The sequence below is a fragment of the Xenopus laevis genome, chromosome 2S (genome assembly GCF_017654675.1).
Source record: "Xenopus laevis strain J_2021 chromosome 2S, Xenopus_laevis_v10.1, whole genome shotgun sequence".
NCBI lineage: Eukaryota > Metazoa > Chordata > Amphibia > Anura > Pipidae > Xenopus > Xenopus laevis.
In genome coordinates, this window is record NC_054374.1 from 144,212,973 (window position 1) to 144,238,227 (window position 25,255).

Consider the following 25,255-nt stretch of genomic DNA (forward strand, 5'->3'; position numbering starts at 1 on the left):
TTAAGACCTTTTCTACTACCGGGGTTTTTTCCGCATCTGTTCTCCTTTGTTGAGATAAATAAACAAGTGAAGAGAAACAGCAACTATATCTCGTGAAAGAATAATGGCAAACCATGGCTTCATATCCCTAGATTTTGAAAGACTGAAAAGACTTTTCTTCGAAGGGGCGTTCTCGGTGAGAACATTAGGTTTACTGGTTAACCCCACACATTTCATCGTTTGCAACAAGCTGCAATTTGTTTAAATTATGTTTCTTTCAAATACCCGTTCCACCAAGACATCGGGTGTAAAGTACAAGCACATTGTAGCTCCATGATAAAATTAAGAAACTTTTTTTTTTTTTGTTCTTTGTACAAGGTTTTACTCTTTTACAAAAGTATCCCTTTTTAAAGTTAAGATGTAAAAAGTATCAAACATATAGATTTTTTTCTTTCTTTCACAGCTTGAAAAGAGGCTGGAAACGGGATGAGTGATTTGTGGACTAAACACCGTTACAGCTGAACGTGAGGTTCTTCGTCGTTACTGAAAGTCTCTTTGTAATGCATCCTATCACCATTTTATTTTTTCTTAGATAAATAAAGTATGATAGAATTACCAAAACATCTCCTAAACGCCATATTTTACATGAGACAAGCTCGCCTTTTAGCAGCTGGTGTTCAGTTGTGGAAATAACGCACAAGAAAAATGGTTGCTGACTACAATGTACAGCTATTGCTGGGTGTTATGGAATGTATAACAGAGATCAATGCAGGCTTGCTTCTTCTACCAGAGATGACAACCCCTTCTCACTGCAACACTTGTGCTCTCGGCCCAAACTTGGCTTTCCCGTCTTCAGCCAGCTCAGTATCTGTTCTGGTGCTCATAATGCCACCGGTTAAAATCTATATTAAAAGCTACAATGCTACCAGAAGCCATTCCAGTAATCAGAGTCCTATAAAGAAGCAGAGAAGAAGAATCAAATCATGGTTAGTTCAACAGATTAAAAAACAAACTAATAATTGTTGTTTCAAGGGACACTGTCATGGGAAAACATGATTTTTTTCAAAACGCGTCAGTTATTAGTGCTGCTCCAGCAAAATTCTGCACTGAAATCCGTTTCTCAAAATAGCAAACAGATATTTTATATTTAATTTTGAAATCTGACATGGGGCTAGACATATTGTCAGTTTCCCAGCTGCCTCAGTCATGTGATTTGTGCTCATGACAGAACAATGGGAAGGTAACCAGATAGCCCCTCCCTAACACAAGATAACAGCTGCCTGGTAGATCTAAGAGCAGCACTCAACAGTAAAATCCAGGTCCCATTGAGACACCTTCAGTTACATTGAGCAGGAGAAACAACAGCCTGTGAGAAAGCAGTTCCATCCTAAAGTGCTGGCTCTTTCTAAAAGCACATGACCAGGCAAAATGACCTGAGATGGCGCCTACACACCAATATTACAAATACAAAAACATACACTTGCTGGTTCAGGAATGAAATTTTATATTATAGAGTGAATTATTTGCAGTGTAAACAGTGTCATTTAGAAATAAAAACTGCATCATAAAAATCATGACAGAATCCCTTTAACTACTATGTCAATGTGAAAAAAATACCCAAAATATTTGAGTTTGAGAGTTTTCTTACACGTATTCTAGACTAAGGCTATTTGTAACTAAAATAAATTCTTTGATGATTTTGCCAAAATTTCCACTTATATATTAAAATAAGTAATAAACTTCTCAATGGAAAATCATATTAGAAGCCATAACGAATAAGCAAAAACCAAACACCAAATGAGCAGACAAAAAGGGAGGCCCATAAAATGTGCGCAGGCAATTGGGGGAATGTAATATGTTTTGTTAGCGCAAAAACCATTCGCAAACATCACGCCATTTTTGACCGTTGAAAGACCTCAACGACTTCCTCGCAAAGTTTGCGACCGAATTGCTGTAGCGACAAAATATTTAACGAAACACCAGAGCAGGTGTTAGAGGTTCGCAATGCGAAATTAAGATTTGCAATGCGATAAAAGCTTAACAAAGAATATTACATTACAACAGGCGATTTTTTATTCGCAAAGTTTTGCTCTTTGCAAATGTTATTACATTTCCCCCCAATGATAGAAAAACAAAGGCAGATGCAGTCATTAGCTTCTCTGAAAATCAAACCTCACAAAATCAGATCATACACAGACTTTTATTGACCAGGGCTCACACAGTGTGGGTGGATCGGCCCACGCAGGCGTCACTTTGATCACCACTACTTGTTCTTGGACAATAATAAAGGTGAAGGCAATCCATAGCACTTTGCATCAATGCAGATGGGAAGCAGCCCATGTCCAGTATTGCTCTAATTATGTCCTTACAAATCCATAGGATCAAAGGACTAAGTGAACTATTTCCCTTTAAGGGGAACAGTCAATATCTGCACTGACTAATGTTACTGTCACATTGATAATTCTTGGGGTCACAGAAATATCCACTTAAAACAGTAATTATCACAATATGCAAGGTGCACTTTATATCTAATATTAGTTAGTTCCATATAAGAACAAAATTACACCAAAGAAAAGATTATAAATGCAAGGTGGGATATGTTTCCATTGTAACTCACCTCTGATCATGTGACAGGTCCATGGCTCTTATTCCAGCATCACAGCCAGGGTAAATGTAGAGCTGCTTAAAATCACATGCTTGCCAAACCTCCACTACACCGTTATCTCCACCAATCACAAGATTCTGCCCATCACTGCTCAGAAGTATGGCCTTGGTAACAAAAAAAAAGATGCCATGGATTAAGAATCACCAAGAAGCTTTATTGAACAATTCCATGCCACCTTTTCCAGAAAAAAATACCGGCCTTGCTATATATATTTTTTTTCCCCTATTAATAACCTTGGCCGGTTAAATACCAGCCAGGTGGCAATCCTACCTGGACCTTGTGTGATTTTGTTGCCGGGATTTTATGAGGTTGGAAGGGGGTTACATTGGGTAATGTTGGAGGGGGGAAATGAAGACTTTGACGCTGCCCCAGTCAATGTATTATTACACTTACCCGAGTGGAATCGTTGACCTCCATCTGGCCCAGAAGTTTTCCGTTAATGCTGAAATTGCAAAATCTGCCCCGTTCATAATATATAATACAGTGGCCCTCGCTGGAAACTGAAATTAATCTAGGATAAAGGCAGTGGTCTGGTCCCTCCAGGGCTCTTAGCAGATCTCCAGTGATGGTATGAACTAAACATGGGCCTTCTGCAAAAAAGAATGAAGACATGGATTTCAGCAATGCAGTATAACAATAACATGGTATGGGGTACTATTGCCAAATAAGAGAAGACAGGCAGGGAGATAGTTGAATTGCTAAAATATGAACATCCGCTTGGTGAAAATAACCAAAACTTGCAACATATGCCTTTTTTTTTTTTTTTTTTTTTTAGAGAGTTGGAAAGCTGGTTCACAACAATTTTATATTATCACACAAAAAGTCTAGTGCCTTTGGGAAGATATGGCATTATAATATATTGGACAGTAGAATATGGCTCCTGGACCTCCAGATAGACATTTCTCAAAATGACATTGATATTCTGCATAGCAGTGGTCCTTACATGGCTAATTAAAAAATGCCCATGATTAGACTAAAGATTGGTATCTTGTGCAACCCCACTTGAAGCAGTAGTCTTGGGACACCCACATGGAGCAACAGTCGCCCAGTTTGTTAGACTATTACTAAAACTGCGGACAATATTGCAACTCATGCCTTGATTTAGAGCAGTGATCCCCAACCAGTGGCCCGCGAGCAACATCTTGCTCACCAACCCTTGGATGTTGCTCTTTCAGGCTTCAAAGCAGGTGCTTATTTTTGAATTCCAGGCTGGGGGCAGGTTTTAATTGCATAAAAACTAAGTATACTGCCAAGTTAAGCCTCCTGTAGGCCGTCTTTCCACACAGGGGCTAGAAAATAGCCAATCACAGCCCTTATTTATCATCACTCAAGGGACATTTTTTATGCTTGTGCTGCTCCCCAACTCTTTACATTTGAATGTGGCTCACAGTCAAAAAAAATGGTTTGGGGACCCCTGATTTAGAGGCAGAGCAACACTGACTTGTGCTTTGGTCTAAAATGGGAAAGATGATTCCAGACCATTTTATAATAATACACAAAAAAAGTCTGGAGCCTTTGGGCAGATTTGGCTAAACAAGAGGCTCAAATGGCCTGGAAATCATCTCTATTAACTCACACTAAAGCACAGGGTTCAGTGTTGCTAACACTGCTAAACACTGCCCCTGGACCTCCAGTTGGACAGTTTTTAAACAGTTCAACATGACATATAGATATTTGTGGTTAGAACACCGATTGTAATTTTGTCTGAATACGCACAAAGATGAACAACAAGAAAAATGCTAAATTATAAAAAGCAAAAAAGACATCTTCTAAAACATGGCAACATAATCCATACCATGTATATGCATAAGAGAAAGTCAGTAAAATGGGTGGCAACACACATCTATACACACAAATAAAACCAAATTGGGGTTGAGCTCCATTGACCACATCAGCAACAGCGTCTTGTGTTTGTGAACATCTATGAAGATTTCCTCAGCAAAAACAAATGGCAGCTCCATCTTATCTTTAAATGCAACTATGATATCCTTTACATCCAATAATCAGTGCTCTTATATGTAAATGGAGCATATTTCTTTGTAGCCAGCCAATCTACTGTAAAAGAGGAAATAAGGAAGTGGAAAACAACAAATTGCTTTGATCATTAAAAAAAAATCTCTATAGTTAATCAAGCATTCTTTCTGTTTACCAGCAAATCAAATTACTCTGTTTTCTATAAATCAGTAGGCTTCAATTGGACGGCAGCCGTATGTGTTATCCTTTTGTTAATGCCATTCAAAACGTCTGCAGGAGATCATCACATGTGTTTATGAGATACAAGACAATACCAGAGGCACTAGCTGCCGACATCTTGAGCACAAAGAAAAGCTAAATTATTCAAAGCAAATTGTACGATATTCAGACAAGGTCACCGGGCTCTGGAGGACCATGTCCTACACGTATTCACTACAAGAATCCAAGGCAGCACTCGGCAATAGTCAGCCTTTGCCTTTGAAACCAGGAACACAGATGTAAAGAAAATGCAGAGTTTAAGGATGATTGCCCCTTTTGTTCCTCCAGTGAAACATACATTACTTACTCATGGCTGCACCTAAATGAGTGTAATTTGGCATCTCAAAAAAAGTCACAAGAGGATAGTAATATTGTTCCTAGGGCACCATTGTTGTGAAGGAAAGATACACGAGATCCCAATATTGTGTTAATTTTATGGCATTGTCCCACTGATGTGCCGCTAACCAAATGTTAATGAAGGTCACTGTAAGAAACCCAAAACCGTAATCATCGTGAGGCTCCAACTTCATATTATGAACGTCCTTGAACGCATAGAAGTACATATGGTTAATGAGCTCCCATTTTCAACAGAATTTTGTTAGGATATCAAAGCAATCTCGTTCTCACTTTAATTTATCAGTTGCTTCCCTAGAATGTATACAATGATTTAACATCACAAGTCATGAACGAATAAAGTATGTCATTAGTAAAACTGCACAAATCAGACCCTGCGGCTGCATGTGGGCCCAGGAGGTATAAGGGGCGCCACGAGGCCCAAATAATGAGCAATTTGAACATTTATTGGTAAAACAGGACAAACTCTGGATATGTTGGGGGCCCTAAAATTAATTTGCTGTGGGGCCCAGCAACATCTAGTTACTCCACAGCTCACACCATGGGCAAAATGAGTTGGATTTACTTGTCTGGCTAATGACAGAATCACGATAGGAACCCCTTAGGAGAGGAACGTTTTATCATGCAATTTGGTGCCTGTCCAACAGTATCTTTAAAACCTGTTTTCCATGTTTATTTAAAGGAGAACTATCACGGAAATGAAAATTTAATATAAGCTTTAGCATACTGAAATTTTCTAAATATAATCAACTAAAAATTATGTACCAGTTCTGAAATAATCAAGTTTATCTTCACTATTCCTCACATCTGTTTCTCCTCTTTCTGTCTTCATTCAGGAGTTGGGTGTCATATGAATGATCCAATATATCTTATAGGGGGACTCCTTTTGCCTAGAAGATGTATTAGAGCTCACTCTATTAAAATCACCAGACATCATGTCTCTCTACGTGCAGGATTTGTGCAAAAGGCAGTTATTTTGTTAGATTTTGTTTGAACTGGAATCAGTTATTTGAGTGAGCTCTAATTCATCTGCTAGGAAAGGAAGCTCCCTCTATAAGATATATTGGATCTAACTGTCAATGATTATCTGACACCCAACTGCTGCAAGAAGACAGAATGAAGAGAAACAGATGCTGAGAGAGTCAACATAAACTTGATTATTTCAGAAACAACACAGATTTTTTAATGGATTGTATTTAGAAAGTTTCTTATTTCTGTATATTAAATTTATTTTCGCCATAGTTCCCCTTTCAATATTATGTCACAGCATTTCTCTTAAAATGATCAGAAAAGCATAACAAAATTGCACAACCACAGCTTTTATATGTGGAACTTAGTGGCATAAAACACTTTCTATATCTGTATAGGATCACTTACACTTGAAACAAATGCTCTTAGTGCTATTCTAAACTGCAAAGTAAATGATTTATAAGGGGAACTCTGAGTATGTGACCCTATATAGATATAAAAACAGCTCTGTGAGCAGGAAATAGACATATAAAAGTTTTTATTGTGCAATTGTTTTTATTCTTTTCTGATCATTTTAAGAAAAATGCTGTCACATCATCTGTTTGTATAATGGATTTCATAGTTCTGTCTGCTCACCCTGAAAATATTGTGTGGATATTTAAATAAACCTGAGAAATTTACTATTTATTAATGTGCGGTTTTCTGAGATAAAGAAGAGCTAACCTGGCAAATGGCACATTGTATTGTTGGAGTTTGTATAAAGTTTATATTCTATTAAACTCGTTAGTATCACTAGGGAGAGGCTCAGCTTTCCTAGAACACACTGATTAATTGTACATATAAGTTTAGCGCAAATTGGGTAAAGGTGGCCATAGATGTTACAATTATTATCTTTCCTGTAATCAATTGTCATTCATTTTCAATACAGATGTGTAGAGCTGAATGGAATGATATACAGGTAGAAACCCGTATCTACCTGTATCTGATGATCCAGCAGGTCAATGTCCAATCAAAATTTTCTGACCTGCCAGATGGACGATAAAACAGATTAGGGTTGCCACGTTTTGGCCCGGTTTAATCCAGACAGGGGGCAGGGCCGTGGTGCAATGGGGGCGGGGTTGTGATGCTGCAGGGGGCAGGACTATGCCGTGGCCATAGACGATTTGCGAATCACCGCATCAATCAATCATAGGGAAATCTGTCTGATCCCCAACATGATATCAGGTGGGCATGGCATATACACACACGCACATTATATATACAATAATATACTGACATCCTGGAGTTACTGAGTCAGCAGCCAATATCAGCCCCTGTATGGCCAGATGAATGCCCAATTAAACAAAATTAGATAGAAACAAAAGAATATTTTTAACTTTAGTTTAACTGGTCCTTTAAAGGATGAGCAGACTTTAATTTTAAAAAAAAAATGATGATTGCGCTGTTGGTTTTTACCTATTCAAACCCAAACAAAAAAATAGAATCATTATCAGTGTATCCATATAAATAATTCAGACACATGCGCTAAGAACTGAAAGGCAAATATGCATTGGGCTGGGAACCTTTCAGAGAGTTATTTGATGGGAGAAACCCACAGACAGATTTCTCAATGTCAAGGAAAAATGCTGCTGCGCTGGAAGTTGATTAAAAGGTAAAGGCGTACTATTAGGTCAATAATATGAAGTCTATTATTGTCAGCGAGCTGCTAACTTGAATATATATTTTATTGACAAAGCCATTTGCTATGAAAGGTGGGCTGTTAGCAGAGAAATGAATGGCGATCTAGAAGCAATTGGCTAATAAAGATTACTAAGGACGGTGAGAGGAGAAGGTATTTCTTGCAGTAAGTGGCCGGCAGCTTATTATTCAAGCTAGAGGTTTTTCTCAAGTATTTATGACATCTGTCTTCCTATTCGGAGAAATACTAAATGAAACAGTATCCTGAGTATACAGTATACCACAGAGAAAATCCGATCAAAGTCTGTATGTTCACTCATGTCAGGCGGGGAGAAATCGCGTGTAAGCTAATCATCTGGGAAAAAGCATGTAAATCCAGCAGGCTGCTTTATATTTTTCACTTTATGGGGCAAAAAAAAGTAATTAATGTAAAGTAAGCTGCTGCAGATGTGCTGGTGTGGTTTATGGAGAGCTCGAAAGCCCTTTTATATGCCATAGTTTACCGGAACAACTGGATAGCACTACGCAGATGGAACATTACACCAGGCTCATATGGGTACATAGCTGGTCTTTAGTAAGAAACTAAAGTCAGGGCACCCAAATGTTTACTCTACAAATGAAGCTTGCTTGGGCTGCACTTTTGAAAATCTGGCACCAATCCAATAAAGGAACATATTTTTATTATCCAGTATGAATATGTATTGTCATGAGCCAGGCATTCAATGTAAAACACTAATGTTCCTACAAGAATTGAGGCCATTCCCAAACCTATGTGCACCCATACATGTTCCTAAAAACCTGCAGTCAACTCCACTATACCAGCTCAGTCTGCACTGATGACTTAAGTTGGCCATACACGCAGCAATATTATCATACAAAACAAATTTACGTACAATATTCTGTGTGTGTGTGGTGGAAACGAGCCGGCCGATATCGGCAGAAGGCTCATCGATCGATCTCGGGGAAAAATTTTGATTGGGTGCCTTTGAAAGGGAATTGAACATCGGCTACTGTTTTAGTGGTGAATCATCATATACAAGTAGAATTCAATTGTTTCTCTCTGTATATCCAACGATTCAGCTCTACACGTGTGTGTGTGTGTGTTGGAACAAACGATCTTCCTTGGAAACATCTTTTTCAGGAAAGATTGTAATTGTTACGTCTATGGCCACCTTTATATAAAAGTGAGTACAAAGGCACAAGGGAGCCCTGAAATTACGGCCATCTTATATGTGGCAACAATTACAGGTTTCACTAACGTGTCAATAGCTACTACTGAATTGCAGAAAGCAAACTGGATGCTGATGCCAAGCACATTGGAGTAGCAGAAGTAACAGCAACCCCACTCAAAAATGTCTACAGCAACTTCCCTAGACTTGACATAAAGGGCTTCCACTTTTACACTTCATAGAAAAGTGAAGCAAATAAATCATATTCATTATTTGTTTTACTGGTCCTTTAATACTACTTCATATATAAGAATATAAGTTCATACCCTTCATGGTTAAAGGGCGGCTGGGTAAGTGTGCAAGTGAATATGGTGCTTTAAAGAGTAACTCTAAGGGGCAGATGTTATGTGAATTTTTTTTAACTCTAATAAATTTGAGTGTAAGCACAACTCAAATGGGAGGTTTTTTATGAAAAAACTGGAACGTCTAATATTTAATTGGATACAAATGACCTGAAAATTCAAAACGAAGTTGAACTGAGTTTTCCTCCAAAAAAACCTTGAATGTCAGGAAGGTGATTAATATATTCAAATGGTTCGACAGACCTCTGCCATTGACTTCTACATGAACTTGGCAGGTTTTAGGTAGTGAATTAGAACTATTTAAAGGGACGAGGCGTGATAAATCTATCATTCTAATTTACATTCAAGCAAGTGATTTTAAATTTGAATTTCTGAGTTTTGACTGAAAAAAAAATGATTCAATATTTCCCAAATAAGCCAAAAAGAATATAGGGCATTATTTTTAAATTAAACAAAAAAAAAGAGAGTTAACATTTATTCTCTGCACATTTGGATTTATATATGATTAAGTGCTGCCAAGTAGCGGGGATGCGGCCTTCTAAACAGGAAAAATCAGCTGAAAGCTCTACCCTTATGATCAAAGAGGGTGCTCTTGATAGTAAATCATTTGGACAATGCCAGGGCAAAATCACACAATTTGGCAATGAAGTATCTAAAAGCACCTAATAATGTTGCTCATTTGCAGCCATCACATGTATACTGTGAGATGAACGGCCTGAAGGCCGTCTATAAAAGTCTATATATATGAAGTCTATATATATATGAAGGCCACAGGAGTAATGGAGGCTGCAGGGGCAACAATGGTGATCACATTATATGAATGCAATGCAAACAGTGTTGAGACATGGTCGATGTCTATAGTATCCATTTAGGTGGCTATACATGCCCAGATATCAACATGTAACTGAAGAACCATCAAGATCATTCAGTCCATGAATGATGAATTATTATTATGAAGACTGCTGTCTCAGAAATAGGAGGATACATCTGCATGTGAAGACACCAGCCAGGAACATCACCCTTGCCACCATCATTCTATTCAGTTCCTGGATCCGCATTCTACTGGGTAAATATTAAAACAAGAAACAATTCTGCAAAGCCAACTGTAATGTTTTGCACATACAAACCCTCCTCTTCATTGAGTCCTAACCAACACACACACAAATATACAACTAAGGTATCTCCAAAGAGCGAATTTATACTTGCCTGCCTTGGATTTAAATTGATTCAAATAATATAAAAAATGATTAAATGTGAGAAAATGATAATGGAGTAGTGTATGGCATGTCTATCACTGTCAGTCAACTCATGCGCTGGAAACTGGGTGAAAATAACTTTTATATTAAATTCTCTGGTATAAAAGACAGACAACAAATAACCTAAGATACAGCGTTGTACCCATAGACGATGTGCTTTAAGGGAACCATTTGCTAATTATTATGGCTGCCCATTGATCCTTATATGGTCTGATCAATGTACTTTATTGTATATAAAGGAAACATTATTGCTGCCTTTCAATAGCAGTATGTTATTGTTCATATTGTATTCCTGATTTTTGTGGTTTTAATTCGGGTGCCATTAGATGTAAATTCTGACATACAGAGTAAATGTCACATACAATAATGTCAAGCATAGGCTGAATTATGTTTTCAGATAAGGAATTTGTGAGGATCTCTTGTGCATCCCAGAAGCCCTTTCTATTACGTGAGCTATTAGGAGATTTCAAAGGCTATAAAAGCAGCCTAAGATACGTGGTACTGACCTTTAGCTCCACTGATAACAAGGCCCAGTTCAGCACACACAGACACACAGACAACCTCATGATCATGGCCAGTGAGGACGGCTCTCGGAGCTGGGTAATCACCTGCAAGTTTAAACAAAGAAGGAAGTTAAATACCAGTACATTGGTCCAACATGTTGTAGCTAGGTGCAGCTAGAAGCGATTGCTATATTATACTTAAAGGAACAGTGACACCAAAATTGTTTTAAAGGAATGACAATATAATGTAGTGTTGACCTGTACTGGTAAAACTGATGTGTTTGCTTCAGAAACACAACTATAGTTTATATAAACAAGCTGCTGTGTAGCCGTGGGGGCAGCCATTCAAGCACAGGAGACATAGTAGATAACAGATAAGTTCTGAAGAATCCCATTGTATACAACAGAGCTTATCTGTTATCTGCTGTGTATCCTGTGCCTTTTCTCCTTTTTCAGCTATGAATGGCTGCCCTCATGGCTATACAGAGGCTGGCCTCACACATGGTAAAGTAAACACTTGTACAGTTTGAGAATTAAATTCCTTTAACCCATTTACGGGGGAATAGAATAAGTTTCATTAACGCAAAAAAAGTTCACAAGGACCGCTGCGAATGAAAGCGGCCATCTTTGCATCCTTTCTGACCGATTACAGACTTCAATGACTTCCTCCCAAAGTTTGCGACCAAATGGTTTTTGTGAACATTCACAGTTTATGTAAAAATATTTCGCAATCGCAAAGTGAGAGAAAATACTTAATGAAACTTCCAAGCAGGTGTTAACGCTGACTTTTTCTTAGCAATGTAATGTTTGCCAGAGAATTATTTTACATTGTGAGCAGAGCTAAACATTCAAACAAAAAAAAACATTTTACTGCAGCGCTGTACAGTGCATAAAAGTACAATATATATATATATATATATATATATATATATATATATATATATATATATATACATGGGGGAGACAAATCACATAATAAATATATACAGAATCATAGGACAAAGAGCTTAAGTGCTATGTGGTAAGAGAGGTAGTGGGAAGGAGGTCCCTGCCCTGTAGAGCTTACAGTCTAATCACTTTTATTACATTCCCCCCTAAGTGCCGCAAATTACAGAATCCATTGCACTGACATGAAAGTACCAGTGTAGTACACTCTAGGTACTGGTATCCCTAATTGGAAACAAAACCCACTGGGCTGATTGCTGGGGAGTACAACTAACAGTACTGTCTATAGCCCCAGTGCCCCTTGCTAGCATCTATCAAGTGCCAGGGGACTGCAGACAACGCTGGAACTAGAAGTAGGGAGAGTAGGCCACTGCCAAAGGCACAACGGCATGGAGTGGGCAACTTGGAAGTCAGTAAGTACTCATTGGTGCACATGACATGAATGAGGCGGCATGTACTAGTCACTTTAATATAGTGATGTCATTCCTTAATTGGTTGGTTATCCTTGGCTATTTATACCTGATGAAATGTGAAGTGTGGTTGCCTTGATAAAAATCCCGGAGTTGACCTAAACGTCAACTCCGGCATTTTTTACACAAAAGTGTGTGTGTGTGTAAATCCTCAAATGCCTGGGTGCCGGTGAACACATTAGTATAGCAGAAAACAAACAAACAGCACTCCAAGGACTTTGTGTCTCAAAAGCCAAATGAAGGTTTATTCTTAAATGGGGTTTTCCGGATAACTGATCTTTCTGTAATTTGGATCTTTATACCTTAAAGAAGAAACAAATCCTTAATAAAAAAAAACTCTACCCCCTACCCTACATAAATGCCCCCCCAGCCTAGCTGCTACCCTGGGCAAATGCCTCTAACTCTTTACTTACCCCCCTGTGCAGATTCTGTCCAGCGGAGTTCACGGGCACTATCTTCAGCCGCTTCGGTAATCTTCGGAATCAGACCGGCGCTCCAAATGCGCATGCACCGATCCGCCGGTCTCATTGCGAAGATTACCGAAGAGAGAAGAAGATGGCTGTCGTGAACTTCACTGGACAGAATCTGCATGGAGGGGTAAGTAAAGAGTAAGGGGCATTTGCCCGGGGTAGCAGCTAGGCTTGGGGGGAGGGGCATCTATGTAGGGTAGGGTTTTTTTAATTAAGGGTTGTTTCTCCTTTAAGTCTACTAGAAAATCATGTAAACATTAAATAAGGCCAATAAGTTGGTTTTGCTTCCAACAAGGATTCATTATATCTTAGTTGGGATCAAGTACAAGGTACTGTTTTATTATTGATTCATTTTGATAAATTTGGATTATTTAATTATAATGGAGTCTATGGGAAACAGCCTTTCCCTATTTCAAAGCTTTCAGGATAACGGATTGGTATTAAGGAAAGAGAAGAGACAATAGAACACACGTAAGCTTTAGGGAAGGGAGTGCTTTATCATTTCAAGGGGCAGATGCCAAGCACTGCAATCATTCAAAATTCAGCAACACTCTTGACACATTTTAAATGATAGATGTAGCATAGGGCTAAAGGCTAAGGAACAAAGGGGGCTTCAGGTGAAGAAGCTGCACAGGGAATTGAAATCGTATTGCTGAACACAGAACTGATTCAGCAGAATTCCTTCCATCCAACTATATTAAACATTAAACAGGGACCTAAAACAGTAAGATATTCACAAGCAGTGGAGATAAAGCTCAGTGGACTACCTTGAACTCCGAAGATAATTAAATTGCTACTTTCCAAAAAAAATTTTTTTCTAAAATTCTAATTTTGACAGTGAAAAAGAATGCGTAGACAATGAAAATCTAGAAAACATAACACAGCAAAAAAAAAAAGAGAGAGGCTGTAAAGCTACGGGGAGATAGACTTGTTTATCTGTATATGGATAATGAATATTTTGCAGAGAGACTATAAAGCCCCACACCTTTGGTGACTACCCTGTTGGAAGGCGAGTAATGAGAGATGTCAGGTGAAGTCCCAGGATCAATAACATTTAAGAGGCAGGGGACGCAACATGAATAGCATTGATTCTTTTAAAGAACATCAGTCAGACCTAAGGGTAATATATTGCACAGAGACACTCAGGAGGATAACGCAGGCGATTCCAACATACCTACCTGACAAAAAATTCAATCAGGCTTTAGTAAAAGCTGTTGTACCTCGCTCAGGCAGGAGACTGCTTCCAATTAAACTGTGCAAATTAATTTTTATCACTTCCAAATTAGTTTCTGGATCTGAGAAAGGCAGTTTGCAGAGAGAGCCTTTGTTCCACTCTTCCCTACATCTAGATCATCTGCTCATTGTGCTGCACTAAATCGTTGGTTTAAATTGTCTTATAATGCAGTAGCCTGCACAGAGTTGTCGCTTCTACAAGAAATATTTCGCTTTATATTGATGTAGTGCACAGACCAGCCTCTCAGTGTTTAGCTGACATGACTGCAGCTCAGTCACATATATGACATTTCATTTGACATCTGGGCTTCAGAACATAGACAAATACAAGAGGTCTTCTGCACTCAACCCATTATCAATATATTAAGGACATTAAAAAATTTGTGCCTTACCCTTTAAACAAAACAGGGATTGTTTGTCCATATATTGCAATATATTTAAGCTGGCCAACTACGTCAAAGTCATCCCATATCTGGCCAGTCCTACAGTACGCTCAACTTTCATCTTATTCATTAAGTATCCTATTTCTTTACAATACATTTTACACAGGGACTAGGTTTTACCTGCAACTTAGCTGCTTTCAAAGTAAAACTCCCAAACATGGTTGCCATTCTGCTGGGCTTCAGAACATAGTGCAGTGTGGGAAAGGTCAATACATGCAAAACTGTAACAAATATGTGAACATAAACATGTCTAAACTACATATCTATATTATGTTGACCTGTTGAATTCTGTATAGTAAGTAAACTGCACATAAAATATTACACATTTAACCTTGAAGGGCAGATATAGCAGCCTCTATCAGGCAGACACATGTTGGATGATGTTTGGAAGGCTCATCCCTTGTACAATCAACACATACAAACTCCTTTCTTAATAGGTTTTGTTAATATCTTACCGGTTTATCTTTTACTTGGCTGGCATTTATCAGACCTAAGGCAAACTCAACCCTTGCTAATGTTGTTTTATTCACAAAACTTTTCACAGTCAGGAGAATCATCAGCGCTATAAGGAGTGTTATCGTGCAAAGTTTTTAATGGCTGGTCATTTTTCACAAACCCTGTGCATAATGCAACTAATAAGGGAAATTATCACACACAACCCTATTTTAGGTTTATGAGCTCACTATAAAACCTGGCTGTACCCAAGTGTCCTTCATTTTGCGAATACAAGAACTGCTCAAATATCCCTCAAAGCCAAGGTGATAATGGTACCTTTCTGCTCCATCATCCTACCATGGTTCCTTTTTATTGCATGCCTGCGTTATTATACATAATACAGTAGGAGTCTTAAAAAAATTATGTTTTTCATGATACAGACATTAGAATGGAATGAAAGACAGAGGGGCACTGCATTGGCAGCAGACCTCTTAGAAGAAGCAATAGCTTAAAGTTATGTGCATTTGAGATGTAGCTGTAGTGTAGGGTGCTAAGATTTAATAATGATTTCAATATGTGGGAGGTTTGGCCCTTTATTCCTCACAGCCACAGGGGAAAATTATTGCTGACTATAATAATCAAGAATCCCAATGTGTCACCTAAACACCTTCCTACCAAATTTCTTCACATTCCATCTTCCTTAAATGATTCAAACGAGGCACTAGGACTAAATGTAGTAGTGGCTGCACTGCAATAGGCAAATGCTTCCAAACAAATAATCTCCAACATTCAAAAACATAACCTTAATACAAGCAAACCAACATATTCACATTACCCACAGCTACAAAGGTGCTACTATATAATGTCTGTGAGTTGACTATCTGATGGAACAGTTTACCTTTGCCCTAGTAACTCTTGGAAATGGTCCCAGGAGCTGCACATTAAGGTGGCCACAGACGCACAGATAATTTTGTACAAAACAAATTTTCGTATGATATTTGGTGTGTGTATAGTGGGAAAAGAGCCGACCGATATCGGCAGAAGACTTGGATATCGGTCGGCTCGTCGATTGGGCTGGAAGGAAAATTTTGATTGGGTGCCCAAACATCAGCCATTGTTAGTGCTGAATCATAAGATACAGATAGAATCGATTGTCTCTACCTGTATATCTGACGATTCAGTATTTTTTGTAGTATTTCTAGGAAAGATCTTTTCCAAGAAAGATGGTAATTGTTACGTCAATGGCCACCTTTACCTTCTAAGGGATTTTTGTGTTGATTGTCCAACCTTGTGGTTTAACAAAAAATGTTGTATAATATTCTGTTATAAAACGGCTCATGAATATCTGGTGCCATGGATAACTGGTGAGCAACAAGGAAACAGTTGCCTGTTCTATACAAATTAAGAACTACAAAGTAAAGGTCCCAAAAAAGTCAGAAATCCAAATTTTGTTAGTGTATGAAAGCACTGTTAGCAAAAGCTTTCAATATAATTTTGATAAAAGATTAAAATGTATAAAGGCAAAGGTGGCAGATTTACTTGGGATCAATGCATCATGAGTTTAGAATTTACCAACTCAAGTAATATTTTACATCAAATTAAGTTAGACTTAGAATGTTTCCTAACTGATTTAGGTAGCAATATTCGCCATTGCTCCAGTTCATTCAATATGGATTGAATCCATGGGATATTATATCCACTAGTCTCAGATATCCAATCCCTGAAGGCTCAGATGAAAATTTCAATAGTCCAGTTTGATGAAATTTTAAAAATGTTTTAAATTTATTTAATGCATGGCGAGTGTTCAGTTGTTAATCCAGTTTATATGCTAAGTTGACCCCTTATTTGGTCAGTGTATTTCAGTTTTGGGCATCCATGCAATTTGAATTTGGAGTTTTTAGTAATTAAGAAGACTAAGAAATATATGCCATAACACAGAGTACTCTAACAATACCTACTTGGGCATATGGCTTGCAGCCTAACGGCAGGTTAGAAACTCCTTCACGACTTGCACCCAAGAGACATCTACTCAGCTGTCCAGGTCATTTCCCCCACAGTCCCTTAACAGATGACTTATGTTGGCTTAAATGCCAATGTTTATTGATCTTGGAGTTACCTACTGAGGCAACCCAAAAAGTCAATATTCATTTACAAACCAATTCATCTTCATAGACTGTTAATACAATCACACGGCGTGTAAGCCAACAGATATTAAAAGCTGCACTACAAGAAAAACAATGTGATTGAGCATGAATTATAGAGAACATTTTAACTGGGTAAAAATATCAGGTATTCTGCTAGGTCTTCAGTCTGACTGTGGATCATGGCTCCAAATACTTAAGGTTGTTTACTAACCCTTTTCACAAATATAATGGAAAGGATATACAATAAACCTATTTGTTATGGATATTTTTTTTTATCTATTAAAATGGGTAAACTATATATATATATATGAAAAGGCTTATGTGCTATGGATCTAACTTTGCAGGGATTTCTACCTGGGCTTCTTCCTACTTCAAGAATGTTCTAGTTGTATTAAACGTCTGGATGGGACGTGTAAGGAAAAGCCGTGCTAGAAGGTTTGGTTGTGTATGGGTAAGCAGTTGACTATGGATCTAGGATTAGCTTTGATGGTAATTCTATGCCCACCACACATCAACCTTAATGGCCTTCAAAAATATCTTGGGGAGTAAATAAGCATTCACCCTACAGCTAACAAGTCTGTGCAAATGTGGGTCCCATACTGGGAAATTACTGACCCAATTGATTACCAGTTATCAGGACACTTTTTAGTAATGCATAAATATATGGGATAAACTGGAGAAAATGGTAAATTTGTGGTTATCTACAGTAACGCTAGAATAATAAAGGAAGATAAAATTAATTGAGAGAAAAAGTCACTATCACAACTATAACAAATCATAAGTTCTTCATACTGATCCAATTAGAATATTTTAATACATATACTTATCATAGTCATTTGTTCAATTAGCCCTCTTCTGGCAAGGGAACATGATAAGCATTATGGTGTTATAAATTAATTCGTAACCAGCATCAAAGCAGCAGCCTACACAAAGGGCCACAGTAAGGGAAGTGTATGAAACGCAACAAAAAAAAACCTTATTCTATTGAGATAATAAAAATATTATACTATACTAGCCTTATAAATACATATGATTACAAATGTACAGGTATACAGTTTATAATTATCATTTTTAAAATCAATTATCATTGAATTAAGCATGTGACAGGTTAAAATAACGCTCAATGCTGAAATGAAAAAAAAAAAAATTCTTAAAAGAAAATAATTGGATGCACTAAGGCCTAGCACGTGAGCCAGTTAATTAGAGAAACTTGTTTTTTCTCCTGTTTTACCTTTTCAGTATATTATTTGCACCACCGGGTGACAGCTTCTGATTTTATTTTTAGCGAGTGTATCATCAGTATTTTATTTGTAATATACAAATTCTAATGACACCAACTAATTGGCTTTTACACTTCACTGCAAAATCAACAATTATTTTTGTCTTTGATACCATAAATGTTCTTTACTAGAGATGGCATGATGATATTATATACTCAAATCTTTGTGCAGCTACACTTGAAGGAGAAGGAAAGCTACCAAGGCAGTTTATTGTCAATAGATTAGCCACAACAGTGCAATCTAGAACGCTATATTTATTCTGTAGAATGCTTTGCCATACCAGAGTAAACAACTGTAGACACTGTCTTTGTTTGTTTAGGAAGGCAGCTGCCATATTAGCTTGCTGTGACATCACTTTCTGCCTAAAGGTGGCCATACACTAAACCCAATATGCCCACTAATGGCTGGACGATATTGGATGAATCCGAACGTTCGGGCCTGAATGGGCTCCGACAGGTCGCAGGACCACATCAACTAGCCAATGCAGTCCTGGATCGTACAGAAAATCAAACTTGACCAATCGATATCTGGGCGATTTTTGGCTTGATATTGATAGGGAGGACCCGTCAGGAGCCCCCACACATGGGCAGATAGGCAGAGACGGAACTAGGTGGGTAGGTATTGCTGAAGCATGCCGCTCATTACCACCTAACTCTCAACCACCAGCCCACCCGCAACCAGGGAACATCTGCAAATGTATCCACTTCTCCAGCATCCTAACCGTCCCCCCAATTGCAGAGCAGTCCAGACCACCTTTGCTTGCCCAGGGCAGGCAGGAGGATAGAGAGTACACAGTATTTTTTTATAATTATGCCCCAGGCAGCTGCCTACGGCTAGTTACGGCTCTGGAAGTGGATGTAATGCAGCCAGACATACAGTAGCTGCTAACCCTGATGTGCTGCTATTTGTTCAAAGAGCAGTTCAGGCAAAAGCAGCAGCATCTGGAGCAGCTATTGATGTGGTTAAGAGGTGGAAGGGTGGACAATATTTCAAACAGGGTCATAGGGGTTTCATTGTCCTTTCATTCTATGTGGAGCACAACATATTTCTTGTGTGATATACTTCCCCCTTTACATTTGTAATATTAAAAAGACCCACAGGGATATTTTACTGCCATAGTATTACACAAATGAAAACAAGACCTTTCTTTGTTTCCTCTCTAGCACTTACTGTTATTTGGGTTGTCTCCGATGATATGATGCCTTCCACTCCAGTACCAGAGAAGGAGAGTAGCATCCCGTGACCCCGAAACAATATAGCAGTCACCCCCAATGTAAGACTCTGATCTTGCCAGGCAAGTAACAACATCCCAATGTCCGAATACAATCTGAGTTAATTTTCCTGCAAAACAACAGATTCTTTTTTTATAGCTTCTAAGATGTAAGACGATATACATTTTAATTCTTATTCATATAATGTCTAAAACACAATTCAGATTCCTTTGTACATATGCAAGCTGAAAATAAGGAAAATTCATTTATTAATAGGGAAATTTCCCACAGTGCAGATACCTACAGAAAATCATCAGAGCTTGGTTTACATTATTCTACCTGCAGTACTTTGCTAGGAGTCTATTGGATGCTGGACTGGGAACAACTAGTTACTTACTCTTCAACCATTTCAACCCCTAGAAATTCAAGGAAGAAAAATCTACGGATATTTTAATTGAGGTTCTGCATGGTTCTCTTATTTCAATTAGGAGGTTCTGTTTCCCATTGCATGTTTGTCTGTTTATCATCATTGGTAAAGAAACAAGACATGTTCAGAAATGTCAGGTAGCGACAGAATGGCTTCTACTTCTTGGAAGGAGCAGAACTGAAATATGTAATGCTGCTGGCCATTCCCAGGTAAAATGTTACTAGAGAAATGAAAAATTTGCAACATTACCTGTCTCGGTTGAATATACCCGGAAACTTTTGTCCCAGAAGCCACAGACAAGAATGTAGCGATTATCAGCAGTAACCACAAAGCAATGTGCATTAATTTGTATGCTCTGATCCACAAGGTCTGTAATTTGGCGCTTGTTGACCCCAGAGTTGTTGGCTGCAAAGAAGAAAAATGAATAAAGACTTTTATATTTACGTAAAATAGGCATACAAAATGTCTAATATTTTAGTTTTTGTGAATTACAACCTTCATTAACCATAGGTCAGCCTGTACTGTACTTTAATTACAATATATTTCGTGCAATCCAAGCAAACTGGATGAGCCAGATCATATGAAGATCTATTAGTGTGTTGGAGACAAGTGTGGCACTTTCAAAACTAAACGAGTATGGTGGTTTGCTATGAAATCAGCTGACAATCTCTCTCTTTTCAGGAAAGCTCATTAAAATATGGATGGGCAAATTAAACCAATCGGAAACCGACAAGCAAGTATATAGCAACTCGGGGAGGCCCATTTAACTCCGATTTTATTAACAAAAGTTTTCCCGAAAATTTTGTTTGCGGGAAAAAACCTGAGAAAAACTTGAAAAAAAACGAATCATGCAAATTTTTTCTGATTTTTGTCTGAAAACCAGGAAATTTTTGGATTATTGCATGAAACCCAGCACAGATCAAAATATTTTTGGGACTTATCCCACTGACTTATATACAATTTCGGCAGGTCTGAGATGCTGGTTTTTTGGATTCTGACTTTTTCCATCCTCGTGGTATAAAAATCCCCAAAAATTTGTGTTTTGTTACCCACTAAAAAACATGATTTTTTTAGGTTTTTGGCATTCAGAGTTTAGTAAATAACCCCTTAATAGTATATACAGTTAAAGGGACATATTCCTATAATCCAGCGCTAAAGTTGGGATTCTTGTTGTATTACTGCATTTTTAATAAATAGAGGCTATTTTGGATGTGGCAAGCAACATTATTAACATGTGTTTTTAGGGATGCCCCGAATCCACTATTTTGGATTCAGCCAAACCCCCAAATCCTTTGCGAAAGATTCGGCCAAATACCGAACCGAACCCTAATTTGCATATACAAATTAGGGTAGGGAAGGGGAAAAAAATTTTACTTCTTCGTTTTGTGACAAAAAGTCATGTGATTTCCCTCCCCACCCCTAATTTGCATATGCAAATTAGGATTCTGATTTGGTTCGGCCGGGCAGAAGGATTCGGCCGAATCTGAATCCTGCTGAAAATGGCCGAATCCTGAATGTGCATCCCTAGTATTTTTAAAACGCCAACATAATGTGCAACATTCTAGTCTTCAACACCAGATGTCTGGTGGTCTTAGTAAACAGATGCATAATAGGTACTTTCGACTTACATTTGGCTTGTTCCATGCCCCAGGTGGCTATTATTTCCATTTGGGGTGCATGTCCTCTGTGTAGGAGGAAATGTGCCTCATGTGACTTCATCTCAAGTCAAGGAAGACAGATTTATTGAATAACTGACAGCAGTTCATAAGGTTCTGCAGTTACTAAACTCTCCATATGTTGATCCACAGATTATTTGCTCACAAACCATGCAAAATTGCCTGCCAAACTGACTATGTGCAGTGTCCAGTACTTGTCTTAGGCGCCAGGGAATTAATGATGTGCCACATCCCAGTCACTACATAGCAATTGTGCTATCCGTACTTACCAATCAATGAATCCATTTCAATGGGCAGATGATGTGCTTGATCCAAAGAGTAGCCTGGTGCACCTCTCAAGCCTATAAACAATGGCAAGATGCTAAAAATCTTCACAGGTGCAATGATTTTTGTTATATGCTATTACTTTATCTATGTATGATAAGTAACCACTAGATATTCGTTCTTGATAAAAACAACCCAAAACATTTTAAATATTGAAAAATGATTGCATGTTATATGATACCCAATGGGGGATCTTTTTTATGCAGCAATCTGTCTGAGGTCAAAGTGCTGTATTCATTGTGTGTATGCATTTGTTAGCACATAAGCTCAACCATATATATATATTTATCAAAATGTATTGAATTATTAAAAGAATTTGTTCCAAAATGAAATGATGTAGTAGTGTTAAAGAAGAGATGACCACATTTATTTTTTTATTAAATTAGTGTAGACCTGCAAAAACTCCTGCAGGTTTCAAATAATTAAATTCATGAAGACCCTCTTTAATTATTGAATAAACACAGCATGTCTTCTGTTGTCATTTATATGTATTCAATGCAACCAATGACAAGAGTTCAGAGACTGGTTTACATTCTACTGACCTTTACGTCTATGGATTACGATGATAATGAATGCCATGCAGATACCGTCAACACCTATGAGTATACATTCACACGTCCATTGGATTTGGACAGAAAATCCTGTACTTACCAACAGTATTGTGCCATCTATTTACGGCAAATAGTCTGCTGCAGGTCACGGTGACTACTGCGGGGACAGTAAGGTGAGGAAGGGTGTTGGCTGCAACATGCGTGACTGGAGAGTTGGATGGAAATTTCAGCACCATTATGACATCTTGTTGCATCTGATCTTTAAACATAAGAGGACTCTGTGGTAGGAAACACTGGAGAGTAAAAGAAAAAGAAAGCATAATATGGTTATGGAAAGCAAATCTAGTTAAAATGTCATTAAGAATGTCTACTACTGTAGAATTGTATAGACCTGTAAGCAAAATAAAACATTAGCTTGTGTGGTGCCAGAGTGAACAGGCAACATCAGGATGAGGGAATAATGGAATATAAAGCTATAAAGTAGAAGGAAAGGCATTGTACACTTGGGGGCAGGACAGCCATCAGAAATTTCAGGGCCCCATACGACAATATTTCCTGGGCCCCCTGGGCTGCGCCCACCGCAAGCCCCGTCTACAGGTCCGCCTTTCACACCCCACAAGTCCGCCCCCCACCACACAGTAAAAAAAAACAAAAAAATATTGGTGGCTAGGGTTCCCACATGTTAATAAAAAATAAAAAGATATTGGTGCTCAGGGCCCCCCATAAAAAAACATTTGTGGCCAGGGCCCCCCCATTAAAAAATATTCGTGGCTAGGACCCGACATGAGAAAAAAAAAACGGTGCCCAAAATTGGTGGCCAGGGTCCCCCCCCACATTATAAGAAAATTGGTGGCCAGGGCCCCTTAAGCGTCCATGACTTCCTGAAGTCAGCAGCTCTCACAAAGATGGGGGGCCCGGCTGATCAAGTAAGTGTGGCGTGGCCGGCCCCCCTTACCCTCGGGCCGCCTGCTTGGGGTTGCTAAATGTTAGGCACCCCCAAGTGATTGTATAGACTTACCTGAAATCCTGGGCCAGTGCTCCTATCAGCAGAAAACTGCACCGGCCCTGGGTTATACCAGTGAGCACCACGGAGCGATCCTCTTCTGTCTTTCGCCTTCTTTGCGTGGCTGAGCATGTGCAGTAGACCAAAAAGCCAAACTTTAACTAAAAAGTCGCCTATTTCGTTCAACTGTGCATGGCTTTGCCCTGGGAAATTTGAAGAAAGAAGACGCTGGAAGAGGATCGCTCCATGGTGCTCACTGGTATAACCCTGGGCCGGTGCAGTTTCCTGCTGATATGAACACAGGCCCAGGGTTTCAGGTAAGTAAATACAATCATTTGGGGGTGCCTAACATTTGGCACCCCCAAGTGTACGATGCCTTTCCTTCTCCTTAAATAAGTCCTGACAACAATGAAAAAAATCTTGACAATATTTTATATTCCATGCAAATGAATTGACTTTTACGTGAGATTCCAGTGATCCATATCATAAAGGAAGAGTCACAGCGTGATCAGTGATTCTGCATCGACACAAAATGCCATTGCTTGTAGAATGAAGAAACATTAGGGCTGTGATTAATTTGCTGAAATCCGGCTAAATTAGGTTTCATTAGTCTCTATCAACTTTCAAGTAACAGTTGCAGCAATTTTGCTTCTTGTTATTGATCTTTGGTGCAGTTGTACTAAAGTCAAGTCCTGTATTCTATTAACCAGTTATTTTTATTTTTTTTTGCGTCTAGCCTCAATACACCTGTGCCTGTAATTAAAAGGCAGCGTAAGTGCCATTGACCAGGCAGAGACCAGTAGCTTTGCCACCGGATTTAGCCACAAGTATCCAGCTGCAGGATGGTTGGATTTTTTACTTACCATATAGGCACTAGAAAGCCACTATCCAAAATACTGCCACCCTAGGCACAGGCTCATGGATACCTATATGGTAAAATTGGCCCTGCAGGGGACTTGCCAAGACTGTTGTATAACACAACAGAGAAGCAAATAAAGTACAACTCCTATTTTACGATTTTCAAGGGACCAGGAAAAAATTATGTAAAATCCATGAAAATGTAAAATCAGGGAAAAGTGCTAAAGTTTATTTTTCTTCAAGTACTGAAAGCTATATATAAGTATAGGAGTCAGTTTTACTTTGAGATACAATATTTACTGTATTAATAATAGTGTTAATGTTACACTATGGGGGCATGTGCAAGACTCTTTGTCAGTCACATACACAACCTAAAGCAATAAGTGATTGGTGCAGGACTGTATAAGGGGCAGACTCATTGCAATTGACAATTTACAGGCAGAACCGTGGCAAAATATACATCTGGTTACTGTTTATTTCACAAATAATAACATTAATAAAAGAAAAAAAATTTTTGGGAACATCAGGACAAAAATTTGATGTAAAATCTGGGAAAACATTACTTAAATCAAGGAAATGTACCCACTGAAAAGCATTATAAATTGGCAGGACCACAAAT

At 38.4% G+C, this 25,255-nt stretch overlaps 1 protein-coding gene across 4 annotated transcripts in view; it reads right to left on the reverse strand.

Annotated features, from left to right (window-relative positions):
* Window positions 1–480: 480 nt before the first annotated feature.
* Window positions 481–25,255, reverse strand: part of LOC108709943 (neurobeachin) — a 444,274-nt gene continuing 419,499 nt past the window's right edge. For all 4 annotated transcript variants that reach the window (XM_018250245.2, XM_018250244.2, XM_018250243.2 and 1 more), the window contains 8 exons: window positions 22,876–23,068; window positions 22,170–22,241; window positions 20,474–20,629; window positions 19,757–19,927; window positions 11,170–11,271; window positions 3,038–3,234; window positions 2,597–2,748; window positions 481–931 (listed from right to left, as the gene is read on the reverse strand). In XM_018250245.2, the coding sequence (XP_018105734.1) occupies window positions 841–931; window positions 2,597–2,748; window positions 3,038–3,234; window positions 11,170–11,271; window positions 19,757–19,927; window positions 20,474–20,629; window positions 22,170–22,241; window positions 22,876–23,068 (1,134 nt within the window). In that variant the 3' untranslated portion in view covers window positions 481–840. The remainder of the gene's footprint in view (window positions 932–2,596; window positions 2,749–3,037; window positions 3,235–11,169; window positions 11,272–19,756; window positions 19,928–20,473; window positions 20,630–22,169; window positions 22,242–22,875; window positions 23,069–25,255) is intronic.